Source organism: Rosa rugosa, chromosome 7 (genome assembly GCF_958449725.1).
Source record: "Rosa rugosa chromosome 7, drRosRugo1.1, whole genome shotgun sequence".
Classification (NCBI taxonomy): Eukaryota; Viridiplantae; Streptophyta; class Magnoliopsida; order Rosales; family Rosaceae; genus Rosa; species Rosa rugosa.
The window spans coordinates 23,872,135-23,885,527 of NC_084826.1; the positions used below are offsets into that span (position 1 = coordinate 23,872,135).

The 13,393-nt window shown below is 41.5% G+C and overlaps 1 protein-coding gene and 1 pseudogene across 1 annotated transcript; one reads left to right on the plus strand and one right to left on the minus strand.

Moving 5' to 3' along the window:
* Positions 1-382: 382 nt before the first annotated feature.
* On the minus strand, positions 383-1,327 carry LOC133723085 (uncharacterized; annotated as a pseudogene).
* Positions 1,328-4,669: 3,342 nt separating this feature from the next.
* LOC133723086 (uncharacterized) lies at positions 4,670-8,417 on the plus strand. The gene is made up of 6 exons (XM_062149916.1): positions 4,670-5,219; positions 5,313-6,050; positions 6,139-6,257; positions 6,346-6,572; positions 6,891-6,947; positions 8,240-8,417. Exons 1-6 carry the CDS (start codon positions 4,670-4,672, stop codon positions 8,415-8,417), a joined length of 1,869 nt encoding a protein of 622 aa, XP_062005900.1.
* Positions 8,418-13,393: the final 4,976 nt, after the last annotated feature.

Below are 13,393 nucleotides of genomic sequence, written 5' to 3' on the forward strand. Positions count from 1 at the left end.
TGAGTCTGTTTATAGATGAGACGTACGTTGTCCTGCATTCTATCATTAGTTTGATATGATGCACTTTTATTTGCTAGCTTGACTTTTTATGCTTCATTAGAGCAAGTGCACCCGTAGTCAAGAAAAGGCAAAGTCGAGAAGTCAAGAATTCGACCAGTCAAGCTACTATTCACTGCCACTGGACTTGGGTTTGCACCCGTTGTTTTTCTTGCCCGGTCAACACTGTTCACCTTTCACACTTACTGTTCACGTAATTCACTGTTCACCGCGGGTTTCACTGTTTGAGTTTACTGTTCATTTTTTACTGCTGCTGTGATTGGTCCGTGCTTTTATGGAGATATACAATTTCTATAAACAAAAATGCAAGCACATTATTGATGGATTCAAGAATGCCAGATTCCACTTAACATACTTCGAAATCTGTTTGTGGATAACTTCTTGACAAGTCTCTTTGCATCAGAAACTTCTGCTTCTGCAAGTTTCTCAATGTTTTTCAAGTACCCAGAATGGGCAATTTTCCTTCTCCCACTGTTGCAACTTGTCAATGACATTAAAATGGAGAACAAGAACTTCTTGTTACCTGCATTTCCTAGCTGGTCTCGAATCCCACCCTCCTTAATCACCAAATTCCGAATCCCTTCATCCCCAGAAGCTATATTCTGTAGAAACTCAATTGCATTTATCTGCAACCCTTCCTCTTTAGACCTCACAAGCCCAATAAAAGTCCCTACAGCTCCTTCTTCAACCATGAACCTCTTTATCTCTTCCACCCCAACAAACCCACAACCTCACTCTGTTCCACGACCACCTTTACATACTTGTCGTCTTCCACAATCGACTCATACAAATTCTCCAAAGCTTGGCGCTTCATCTCTGCGTCACCAACCTTCATTCTCGTCATCAAGTCCCTCACGTAAAACCTCATGTCGTCTCTGCAAGCCCCGTTCCCGGGTCTCGAGACCACGATGGCGAAGCGGTGAGTCAGCACGCCGGCGTTGTAGATTTTCGAGAGGCTTCCGGCGTGAAGATCGAGCTTCGCGGCGAGCTTGTCCAGGTCGCTCTGCATCAGAAGCTTGCCGAAGTAGGAAAGATCGACGCAGCGCCGAGCAAGATCGTGGCACTCGTTAATGGTAGCTAACGTTTTCGACAGAACGCCGGCGAGAACTGGGTTTTCATCTCCGTCTGCTGTGATTGGTCCGTGCTCTTCACAGCCTCTCTCTGGCTCGTCTCTCTCTGCACTGGCCCATGTGACGTCAGCCACGATCAGTCGCGGGCCGAGGTGGCAGCAGGCCAAGCCTGGGCAAGACAAAAGCCATGGGCTTGACATTTTTCTTGCCTTTGGTCAAACAAAGCCAAATGCTGCCCAGGCAAAACAAGCCCGGTGGAGGGGAAAAAAAGAGCTTGCCCAGTCAAAATCAAGGATTGCTGAGGTGGTGCCCGGGCAAAACAGCACCGGTGCACTTGCTCTTAGTATCAAAGAATTCGATCAATATTTGTAACATGAGCACCCAAATGACAAATTTATAATGTTGGATGACTTTTGTTAATCTTATTTCTGATATCCCATGAAATAGTTAAGATTCTAGTGTCATGTTGAGCCCCAAAACGGGGTGAGAAAAAACATTGTGTGTTTGCTTGTTAAGTAGAATATTAGTAACCTTTGATCATCAATTCTCCAAGAAAGAGTGGCACCTAATGAACAAGAAAATTGCTGTACTCCCCGACCCTTTAGTAAGGTTTTGCCAACACTAGTTCATTCGTCTATTCTTGAGTCTGGAAATTTAGTACCGATTGTGTTTTTAGGTGATATCTCTAATTCTTGTTCTCTAAAAAGAATGACATTATACGCAATCTTTCTAATTTCATATTTTTAATTTTTGATAAAATATAGGGAAAATGATCATTTACTCAATTTTGGGGTTAATTAAGAGCAACTCTAACAGTTTCCCCATATTTTGATTTTTCTCTACTTTAGGGAAAAATAAGCCTCTTTTGCTCCAATAGATTCCCTATAACTATCCCTATTTTAGGGAAAGTGAGGAAAGAGAAAACCAAATTCCCTATATTTACAGCAATCTCTAAAAATTTAAGGAAGAATATGGATATTTTAGAGATTGCTGTAAAATAGGGAATCTGTTGGAGTTGGAGAAGAAAAATATGATAAAGCTTTTACTTTTGCTTCCCTATTATACAAAAGGGAAAATCGTCCGTACAGTACCTGACCTTTTCCCCATTCTAAACTTCAGTACCTCACGTTCAAAAAATATCAGAACGGTACCTGAGGTTTGGACCCCGACCGAAGATCGGTATCTGGTGACGTTAGCTCCGTTACGGAGCTTGCCAGGTGGCATATTATGAAGGGTAATTTGGTCTGTTCACCTAAACTAAACCCTTAACCCTATCCTGTTACCCGTTATCTCCAATTTGGAAAAACTGAAAACTTTCCCTCTCTCTCTCTCTCTGTCCCTCTCTAAATCGAATCTCTATCTCTCTCTCTCTAAAAGGGTAGCAATATTCTCTTAGAGACTGAAACATCAGAGAAAGGGGATTTGATTCTCTACAAGAATCTAAGCATGCGCGAAGTGTGGAGATATTTTCGTGTGGATGGGGAAGCACCACAGTATCCAGGTAAAAATGGTCCCTCTTTCTAAAAGGTGTTGTTAACCCTTTCCCTTTTACTAGGGTGGAATAGAATAGTGTCAAAATTGGCCGAAAAAGTTAAGGTTTCTAGGGTATTGTCTACAGAGAAATTTGGGGTTTTCTAGGGTTTTGTCTAATGTGAGTTTGGGGTTTTTGGCATCATCTGCATTTTTGTATTGATGTGTTTGTTTGTTGTCGGGTATTAGTGGTTGATGATGAATAAATGAATTGGGGTTTAGCATTTCAACTGGGTTGGTGAAGAATTAAAAATCCCTGCAGGTTTGGGGTGGGTGTTTGGACTTAAATGAATGGGGTCGTTCGGGTTCAGGGTTTAGTTTACGGGGTTGGTGGCATCATAAATGTAAAGTGTGGTTCAATGGTTGTTTGAAAGCATATGATATTGATCGATTAATTTTTTTTCCCTAATTTGATTGCTGCAGATCCAAGTCTCTTCACAATGAAAATCTATCATGGAGGTAGATTTCATAGTAAAAAGGGGTTAAATAGACAGTATAGAGGAGGGGATGTCTTATATGTTGATGGAGTAGACCCAGACAAGGTCTCATTTACAGGGTTTGTGTACTGGGCCTATGACATTGGATATCAACACCCTCCTCTACAATTCTGGTTCAGGATACCAGGTAGTGAAGATGGGAGTGGGTTTCTGTCTATATCAAATGATAAGGAGGCATTGGACATGTGTAAATTTTTCCCCCTACGGACCAAGGAGCTGAAGCTTTTCATAGTGTGTGAATCTGCAAGGAGGGTGTTTACAGAAGAGGATATAGGGGTTTTTGAGGAAGGGCTGGATCATACTAGGTTTATGGGTTGGTGGATTGATGATATTGAAGAAGGGGAAGTTGGGCCTGATGATGGAGATGACTCTGATGAAGAAGACTGGAATCCTGAATTTGTCCCTGAGGTTGTAGTTGATTTGGATGGGCCTGAAGTGGAAGGTAATGAGGATGGGCCAAGTACGGAAGGTCATGGGGATGGGCCAAGTATGGAAGGTCATGGGGATGGGCCGGTTCTAGATGGCAATGGAGGACATGAAGCTGATATAGATGGACAGAATGAGACTGGGCTAGATGGTAAAGAAGCAAGTAGACAAGGGAGAAAGGTTGACAAAGGAAAGAGACCAGTTATTGTAGAAGAAGCTGCAGAGCCACAAAATAAAAAGAAGAGAGTTAAGAAAGCTGTGGAGAAGAGATACTCAACCAGGAGTGGAGGGGAAAGTTCAAGGAGGCTAGCTCAATTTGATTTGTCGTCTGATAGCTCTACAGACTCAGATGACCCTAACTTTGACGGCATTGTGGATTCAGACTATGATCTAAATGAAGAAGATGATGATGTTGACTTTCAACACAATGTGGATGGTGATCCCAGTAGGGTGAACGAATGGGATGATATGGGATTTGATGGTATCATTTCATCTGATGATGGGAATGAATCTGATGGGTTAAGGAGCTTGCATGGATCTTCAGATGATGAAGGAGAGGATAGAGGGAGGTTTCCAGTTCAGTGTAGGAGAAGGTACAGTGAGTGGAGGGAGTTCAAGGAGAAGGAAGATATGAATAAGCTAACCTTTGAATTGGGGATGGAGTTTGCAAACTCCAAGGTTTTCAAACAGGCCATTAGGAAGCACTCTGTCTTGACAAAGAATGAACTTAGGTTTCCCACCAACACAAGACACAAGGTATGTTGTTTTCCCTAATTTGGTTGCTTAATGGTTTATGAACAATGAATTAGGGCTTTACTGACTTGGTTTATAAAAATATCAATGCAGGTGTGTGCTAAGTGTTATACCTCACCAAACTGTCCATGGAGGATATATGCCTCCACAACCGACTTAGGAAACCCAACAATCTACATTAGGAGCATCAATCTAAAGCACAGTTGTTGTACAATTGGGAAGAAGGTGTACCACATGCATGCACCATTTATAGCTGCTGAATACCAGGACTTATTCATGAGTGATCCTGATTGGACAAGAGAGGGAATTTAGAATGCCGTAAACAAGGATTTTGGCATGGAGGTGGACTACCAAATGTGCTATAGAGCAAAGTTGAAAGCAAAGAAGATGGCACAAGGGAGTCATGAGGATCAGTACCACCTATTGGAGAGCTATGCACATGAGCTCAAGAAGAGAAATCCTGGCACCTCAGTGTGGATACAAACAGAGTTGGATGGAGAAGTCACCAGATTCAAGAGAATATATATATGCATAGAGGCATTAAAGAAGGGCTGGAGGGAAGGTTGTAGGCCTTATATAGGCTTGGATGGCTGCCATTTGAAGTCTGTGCACAAGGGACAGCTGCTATCTGCTATAGGGATAGATGGAAATAATGGCATTTATCCAATTGCTTGGGCGGTTGTGGAGGCTGAAAGCAGAGAAACTTGGACTTGGTTCTTGGAGTTTCTGAAGGTTGACCTAGAGATCCATCACTCAGCCCATTACACCTTCATGAGTGACAAACAGAAGGGCCTTGAGCAAGCCATTAAGGAATTGTTTCCAGATGCAGCTCACATGCATTGTGTGAGACACTTCCACAACAACTTCAAGACTGATGGTTTCCATGGTTAGAATCTGTGTCTTCCATCCATTATCTGTTTTATGGTTTACAAGTGAAATGTTTACTAACTTTGTTGATGGCATTGTGTGATGTGAGCAGGTTTGGAACTGAAGCAGAAGCTATGGGCCATTGCAAGGAGCTGTACAATAAACACATTTCAAGAAGCAATGGAGGACATGAAAAAGAGCACAGTCCAAGGATGGCAGTGGTGCTTGGATAGACCTGCTGTGCATTGGTCCAAGTCATATTTTGATCCAAAGTTCAAGTGTGACATATTGTTGAATAATCATAGTGAAAGCTTCAATAAGAGTATACTGCAAGCTAGGAAGAAGTCCATTCTTGCATGTTTAGAAGACATAAGAATTGGAACCATGGTGCGGATGGCCAATAGAAGGCAATCTGGCCATAAGTGGAGGTGTCAGGTTGGGCCAAGAGTGGAGAAGATTTTGAAGAAGAATGCTGAGTTGGCTCAAGAGTACAGAGCTCTTCAGTCAAGTCCTTTGAGGTTTGAAATTCAAGGAAAGGGTATAGCTTGTACAAGTGGTGTGGTTTCTGCTCATTCAGTGGCTTTGGACTTGAAGCAATGCAGTTGCAAGAGATGGGATATATCTGGATTGCCTTGTGCCCATGCAGGTGCTGCAATATTATCATTGGGAAGGTCACCTGATGAGTTTGTGGATGACTACTTTACCAAAGACACCTATCTCAAAGCATATAGTCCAATAATGTTCCCTATAGCTGGAGTCACTGAGTGGGATAAATTGCATAGGCCAATTGCACATCCTCTATACAAGAGGCAACCTGGGAGGCCTAAACAGTCTAGGAATAAAGAAGCAGGTGAGACTTTATATTGATTAAGTTGTTACTTGAATGGATGCCATTTGATGGATTTAACTCCTGTTTTTAAATTACTGAATTTTTACAGGTGAAGTAGCCCCACCTCCTGGCACACAAAAGCTTCCCAAAGTGTATTACTCTCAAGTCACTTGTGGCATTTGTAAGAAAAAAGGCCACAATAGGAGGACCTGCAAACAGATGAATCAGGTATGAGTTGTAGCTTCTTCTGTTGAGATTCAGTTTGGAGTAGCTAGAATTGAACATATCTATGCTATGCTATCTTTAATTGTAGCAGGCTGGCAATGTGGAAGAGGCTGCCATTGTGCAAGAAGAGGCTGAGAATGTGCAAGAGGAGGCCGCAAATGTGCAAGAGGAGGCTGCAAATGTGCAAGAGGAAGCTGCAAATGTGCAGCAGCTCACTGAAGTTGAACAAGAGTCACAACCTGCTTGTGAGGCCACTCAGCAATCACAAACTTGTACTGCTCCAACAACCTCATCCATTCCCCAATTCATACAGAGAAGGTACAAGGTCTTAGCACACAGGAAGCCAAAGCCACAAAATGCCCCTCGCTCCTCCACCAGTTGATTCATCCAAATACCTGGGCTTGGTTGTAGCTTTTTGTATTAAGAGCTAGGCTATAGTGTTAGAAACTGCCCAGTCAACCATTATATGGATGGTTTTTGTTGGAACAATTTGCCTTCAGTTATGGGCTGTTTCAAACATTTGAATTGTGCTAAGTATTGTTGAATTTGCCTATAGTTGTGGTATTTTGGTTTCTGCCATTATGGATGCATACGAGTACTATTTTGGGAGTTGTTGGATTGTTGTTTATACTGCAGGGGAATGGCCATTAATCCATTACAAGTACTCATTTTCGGTCGGGTTTTAAACATCAGGTACTGAATTGATATATATTTTGCACAACTAATGGAAGGAATTAACTGACTATTCAAATTTGGCGGTAAATGGGTCATTAAATGGAGGGAATTAATTTTGGCGCCACAGAAGACGGCCTCAAATAGCGGGAATTACTGAACAGACCAAATTACCCTTCATAATATGCCACCTGGCAAGCTCCGTAACGGAGCTAACGTCACCAGATACCGATCTTCGGTCGGGGTCCAAACCTCAGGTACCGTTCTGATATTTTTTGAACGTGAGGTACTGAAGTTTAGATTGAGGAAAAGGTCAGGTACTGTACGGACGATTTTCCCTATACAAAAATTATAGGGAAGCTGTTGGAGTTGCTCTAACCCCACTTACCTAAACACTCTAAGAGATTGCCCACTTACCAAATATTTTATATATATTTTGCCCCAATACCCAAATAAGTATTTTTTTTTTATTACTTTTTATTTATTTTTAGGACGGTTTTGCCTTCTCCTTCTTTGTCACTTAGAGAGAGAAGTCATCGGATACCTTGCCAGACTCCGGTGACCAGTGGCCTGCGCGGACTCCGGTGACGGGACTTCGGCGACTGGTGACCGGAATCCGGCCACCGGTGATAGGACTCCGGCTACCGGAATCCCGAATCCGGCTACCGGAATCCCGAATCCGGCTACCGGACTGGTGACCAGATTCTGGCGTCTGATTTTAATGCCCCCTAATAATAGCCAGTAATCATATTATTGCCCCCCAATACTCATATTATTGCCTCCCAATAATCATATTATTGCCTCCCAATAATCATATTATTGCCTCCCAATAATCATATTATTACCCTCCAATAATCATATTATTGCCCTCCAGTGAATTGCATAACCTCCCAAAACCAAAATGAATACACTACAGGCACAATTGATCAATTTATATGTTCAATTCTACATGATCACTTTTTGTTTTGTTTTTTTTTTCCCTTCCCCATTATTGGAGCTCACAGTTTACCAAAAAAATAAATAAATAAAAAATGGGCCACCCAGAAAATGATCTGGGCACCCACTGGAGTGTGAGACTGGTTCGTTTTTTAGCCGGTGCTTCCTCGACGGCGGTTTGGAGGTTGTGACCGGTCGTGACTGGAGTCTCTGCTTCAACTTCTAGAAGACGACGACAAGGCCGCGACTCTCCGTCGTCTCGCCCTTCCCAAACGAACACGATCTCGGACTCGACCCGGACTCGAATTCGAACTCCGACTGCCTCTCCAGCATTACTCCCGTTCCTCACTGATTCTGATCCCGTTCTGGCAACTCAGGATCTCAACTTCGCCGTGGTCTCTGGTCTCTGCGGTGACGACCACTGAGCCAGCACGCTACCAATCGGAGATTGAGGCCAACGGCGACGGCCACGTGTTCGGGTTTTTCATGCTGATTCAGGCCATGTCCACCGACGAGACTACTTCTGACGGAGCGATTCAATTTCTCCATGAATGAGATGTGAGAGAGAGAGAGAGAGAGAGAGAGAGAGAGAGAGAGAGAGAGAGAGAGAGAGAGAGAGAGAGAGAGAGAGAGAGTATTTGTTAATTAAAATGAGGGCAATACTGTCAATAGATGTTAGATTGGGTAAATAGGAGTAAAAAACTCTCAGTGGAGTGAGTGGGCAATTTTTAGGCTCAAATTGGGTAAGTGGTCACGACCTCAATATATAATATATATTTTTGAGAAAAAGAAATTATATGTGTTTTGAAAAAAAAAAAAAAAAATTATGAAGTTTTACTATTGAGCTATTGGAGCTGGTTGTTTATGGCATGACTTTATCTCGCAAGAAAATGAGAGGGGGCCACATGCAAGACTTGCATTTCACAATGCATTGACTCATAATGTGGGAGAATGCCTGTATTTATCCATCATTCAGGAAAGATTGAAGATTCAATATAATCTCAATTCCCATTAACTCGTAATCACCTGATCGAGAAAACCATGGTTGAACTAGTCTTGTGTATGATTTGGCCAGCAGACTAACTGAGAAGCTTGGCTCACTTGCTTACAATGAGATTTACTCTTCCTGGGGAGTTGAAACCGATCTTCAAAAGCTTGAGGACACCATGTCCACCATCAAAGCTGTGCTCTTGATGCTGAAGAGAAGCAGGCACATAACTAGGAGATTTGCAGTTGGCTACTCATGCTTAAAGATTTGTTTCGTGACGCTGAAGATGTGTTGGATGAGTTTGAGTGCGAAGCTTTGCAAAGGCAGGTTCACGGCAAAAGTACGTAGAAAGCAGGTATGCCGCTTGGCTCGCTTCTTTTCAAGTTCCAATCCAATCTCTTTTTGGTTGAGAATAGGTCATGAAATCAAGAACATTACGGAGAGGATAGAAGAGCTTAAAGGTGATTGTAGTAATAATGGAAATTACATGATCAGGAGGGAAAGTATGACGCATGCATTCCTATATTCGTGCTTCAGAAGTCATTGGTAGAGACTGACAAAGAAGTGATTGCAGATCTTCTGATGCAAGATGGTGGTACATTGGTACTCAAACTAGTAATTTGAATGATAATGTTTCTGTTATTCCTATAGTAGGAATAGGAGGTCTGGGGAAGACCACCCTTGCCAAGTTGGTGTACAATGATGAAAGGGTTGTTAAGCATTTCCAATTGAGGTCGTGGGTATATGTGTCGGTGGACTTTGATATTTCTAGATTGATCAAAGAGATTCTTAGTTCTGCATAGAGGTGGCAAACGGGCCGCTAAGCATGAGCACGGCACAGGCCCGACACGCTTAAAAGCGGCCCGGCATGGCCCAAGCCCGTTAGTTGCCCGACACGACCCGAGCACATTAGAATAACGGGTCGGGTTGGGCCTAGGAATATTGGCCCATTGGCCCGGCCCAGCCCGAGCCTGTAAATGGGCCCGGCACGGCCCGAGCACGACATATTGTGGGCCGGCCCGTTACAAACACAAAATAAGTATCCTCGTTTTGACATAAGTATTTTTTTAAAATATTAAATATATGTTTATTAATAAAGACTAATCTCATAATAATACAACTATAGAATGAAGGAAAGAATAATAGATACTAAATCTTCATTATATTAATAAAGATTAATCTCACAATAATATACTAAAAACAATATATTTTGAGTTTTTTCTTTCTTTCTTTCTTTCTTTCTTATAGTGGAATATAAAAAATTATTAGAAATCTAATCTTAAAATGCTAAGATTAAGAAAAACATTGTAGAACTTAATTTATTTTAATTTTCTAAATAGTTAAATAAAATTAATTTTTATTTGTTCAAATTAAGATTTTAAAATCATGCTAGCTTTATAGTGGGTAGGTACGAGCACGGCCCGTTTATTGACCTGACATGAGCACGGCCCAACACAATATGGGCTCGGGCCATGGGCTGGACCGGGTTTAATGTTTAAGTAAATGGGCTGGCACGAGCCTGGCACGATAATAAATGGGCCGGCCCAAGCACGGCACGAAGCATGACTAGGCCCGCTTAAAATGGACCGGGTCAGGCCGGGCTAGCCCGTTTGCCACCTCTAGTTCTGCATTAGGTACAGAAATCAGTGATAAGTTGTCTATGGACCAGTTGCATAAGCTAGCAACTACGTGATGCTTTGAAGAATCTGAAATATTTGCTTGTGTTGGATGATGTGTGGAATGATGATCATGTTAAATGGATGGATTTGAGAGATTTGTTGACGGAGGACGCAAAATTAGGAAGTTGTTGTAGTGAAAATGGAATTTCAGAGAGAATAGATGGGAGAATTGTGTATTTATTATTGATAATAGGAGCCATTTATATAGGGAGTTACAAAGTACACAAAAGGTAATAGAATCCGAATATAATTGAATACCTAGAACCTTCTCCTATTACAACTCTAAACCCTAGTTTGAAGAGGCACACATCATGTCGACATCCTTCAACAGAAGTAAAATTTTAATGACAACGCGCAATCATGGGCACGGTGTGAACATACAGCCTAAGAGGGCTGTCTGGCAAGCATTGTTTTTTTTTTTTTTTTTTTTGTGAAATGTGCATTGAAAGTAGGACGGGAGAAACAACACCCAAGCCTCTTTGCAATTGGAAAAGATTTTGTGAGAAAATGTGGAGGAGTTCCTTTGGCAGTGAGAACTTTAGGGAGTCAACTCTACTCAAAGACTGATGAACGACAGTGGAAACTTATTAGAGATTCAGAGATATGGGAATTAGAACGAGAGGGTGATGGCGACATAATACCTGCTTTGAGATTGAGTTACACTCAATTGCCTTCTTACTTGAAACAATGCCTTGCTTACTGTTCACTTCTTCCAAAGGGTGGTTTTAGTAATAGCATGGAATTGATCAATTGTTGGAAGGCACATGGATTTCTTCAGTCTCGTGATAATGAGAATCTAGAGTTGGATGACATTGGCGAGCTATACTTTAAAGAGTTATGGATGTGATGTTTCTTTGAAAATGTGGAAGCTCAAGAGGGTGCATTTAATCTCTGCTATAGGTTTTCTGTGCATGACCTTATCCATGATCTTGCACAATCAGTTGCACAAGGTGAGTGCTCTATAGTAAATTCTGGCACAAAAAACCTTTCTGAAAATGTTAGGCATTTGTCATTTACGCAATTTGCGCCACAATATGTTTCAACATTAGTCTCTCAAAGGTCAGAAAAACTTCGGACTATAATGTACTTTGGAAAGTCCACGACTATGGGTATTCATCATGAATCCTTCGTTGACACATGCTTTTCAAAACTCCAACGCTTGAGGGTACTTCGTTTGGCTGAAATGTCATTTAAGGTGCTACCAAACTCCATTTGTGACCTGAAGCATTTGAGATATCTGGACTAATAATGGGATCACCAATCTCCCCAGTGCAATTTGCAAACTGCAGAGCTTGCAAACTCTTTCTTTTGCAGGGTGTCAGAATCTTGAAAAGTTGCCAAGAGATATGTGCAACTTGATAAGCCTCAGATCACTTGAGTTAACCACAAAAGAATCATCTTTTCCAGAGAATGGAGTAGGTGGCTTGAAATCACTTAGGTTTCTTTTGATTGAAAACTGCAGGAATCTAACCTCTTTGCCCTTCGATATGAGTTATCTTGCTGCATTACGTACTCTGATTATAGTTGATTGTAGACAGCTGGAATTGGGGAAGGAAAACTATCAAGATATAGAATTAACGCTCCAAAAATTGGTTATTGTAGGTGCACCAAAGATGGTGGCATTGCCTGAATGGTTTCAAGGAGCTTCTAACACCCTACAGGAGTTAGAATGTGCAAATTTGTGTTTGCTACAAAGTTCACAGCCCTTACAAAGCTTGTCCTTGAAGAATGTCCGAAGTTGATGTCTCTTCCAAAAAGGATGCATCGTCTCACTACCTTAACAGATCTGAAGATTCAAAATTGTCCTGCATTGAAGAGCAGAGGCCAGAGTGACAGGGGAAGGCTGGTTGAAGAACTGCAATCTTCATCTCTTTATCTGTGATTTGATCATTGTCGTGATACGGGCATTGCGTATGAATAATGATATTCCAGAACTCTACATTGTTTTTCGGCTTTGTTTTGCTTTTAGTTTGGTTGGTCTCATCTTCCACGCTCGTGGTCGGTGGGAGAGTAATGTTTGAGTATTTGGGTTTCAGCTTTCGGGCTTGTAAGTTTGTAAGTTTTGCTTTTCCATAATTTTGTTAGTGATCGTATCTCTTTCTTTTATTAATATAATTTGGAATGAAAGGTCAAACTATAGCAGGTCCAAATTTTTGTCTTTGCCAGAAGAGATGCATCTTCTCATTGCCTATTGGTAGGTTGCGCTGAAATGGGGATTAGATGCCAGTGCGACATTTGTAAGATTGGGCAAAGCTTGCTTCTGTTCCAAATTTTAACTTTCTGTTCCTATCTTCTCATTGCTTTCAGCTGTGTTTTCTGATGTAGGGGGTTTGCTTTCTGCCCGCTTTGTAAAACTAAATTACAAACAAGCTCACACTATTATATTTGTTCAACAATAACTTGAGGAGATCAAACATACCATTGACATCAAAAGTTGAAGCCATTGTAGCAGCTGCAGAAACAAAGATGAAGACGAGGTTGAGATCTTCTGCTATTCACCAACTTAAGCGTCTGAATGGGCAGAACACAATGCTTGTAAAACGGTGGTAATAACAGGGACCCTAACCTCTTATTTATACAAGTTCAAGTCCTAGGAATCCTCCCATAAAGGTTTTCCTTATGGAACAAGACTTGTATCTCAGATTCCTAATGCATCACAGTTTAGGACTTCCTTGTAGTCCAATTAATGGATTCCTAATCCAATGATAAATACACTATCACATTAGATATCTAGGCAACCAAAACTGAATAACATCAACTTGTTTACAACCAACTGAAGTGTGCACTAGAATAAGGAAAAGTCTCAAAATCCATTCAACATGGTCAAAACATAGTAGCTTATGCAGAGCAAAGAAAAGCATACA

Excerpts from the sequence above, each read along its gene's own strand:
- LOC133723086 (XM_062149916.1), top strand. The coding sequence starts at position 4,670 with ATGGAGGTGGACTACCAAATGTGCTATAGAGCAAAGTTGAAAGCAAAG. Across the intron at positions 6,258-6,345 it reads CCTGCAAACAGATGAATCAG|GCTGGCAATGTGGAAGAGGC; the intron begins GTATGAGTTGTA and ends TAATTGTAGCAG. Across the intron at positions 6,573-6,890 it reads CCCCAATTCATACAGAGAAG|GGGAATGGCCATTAATCCAT; the intron begins GTACAAGGTCTT and ends TTTATACTGCAG.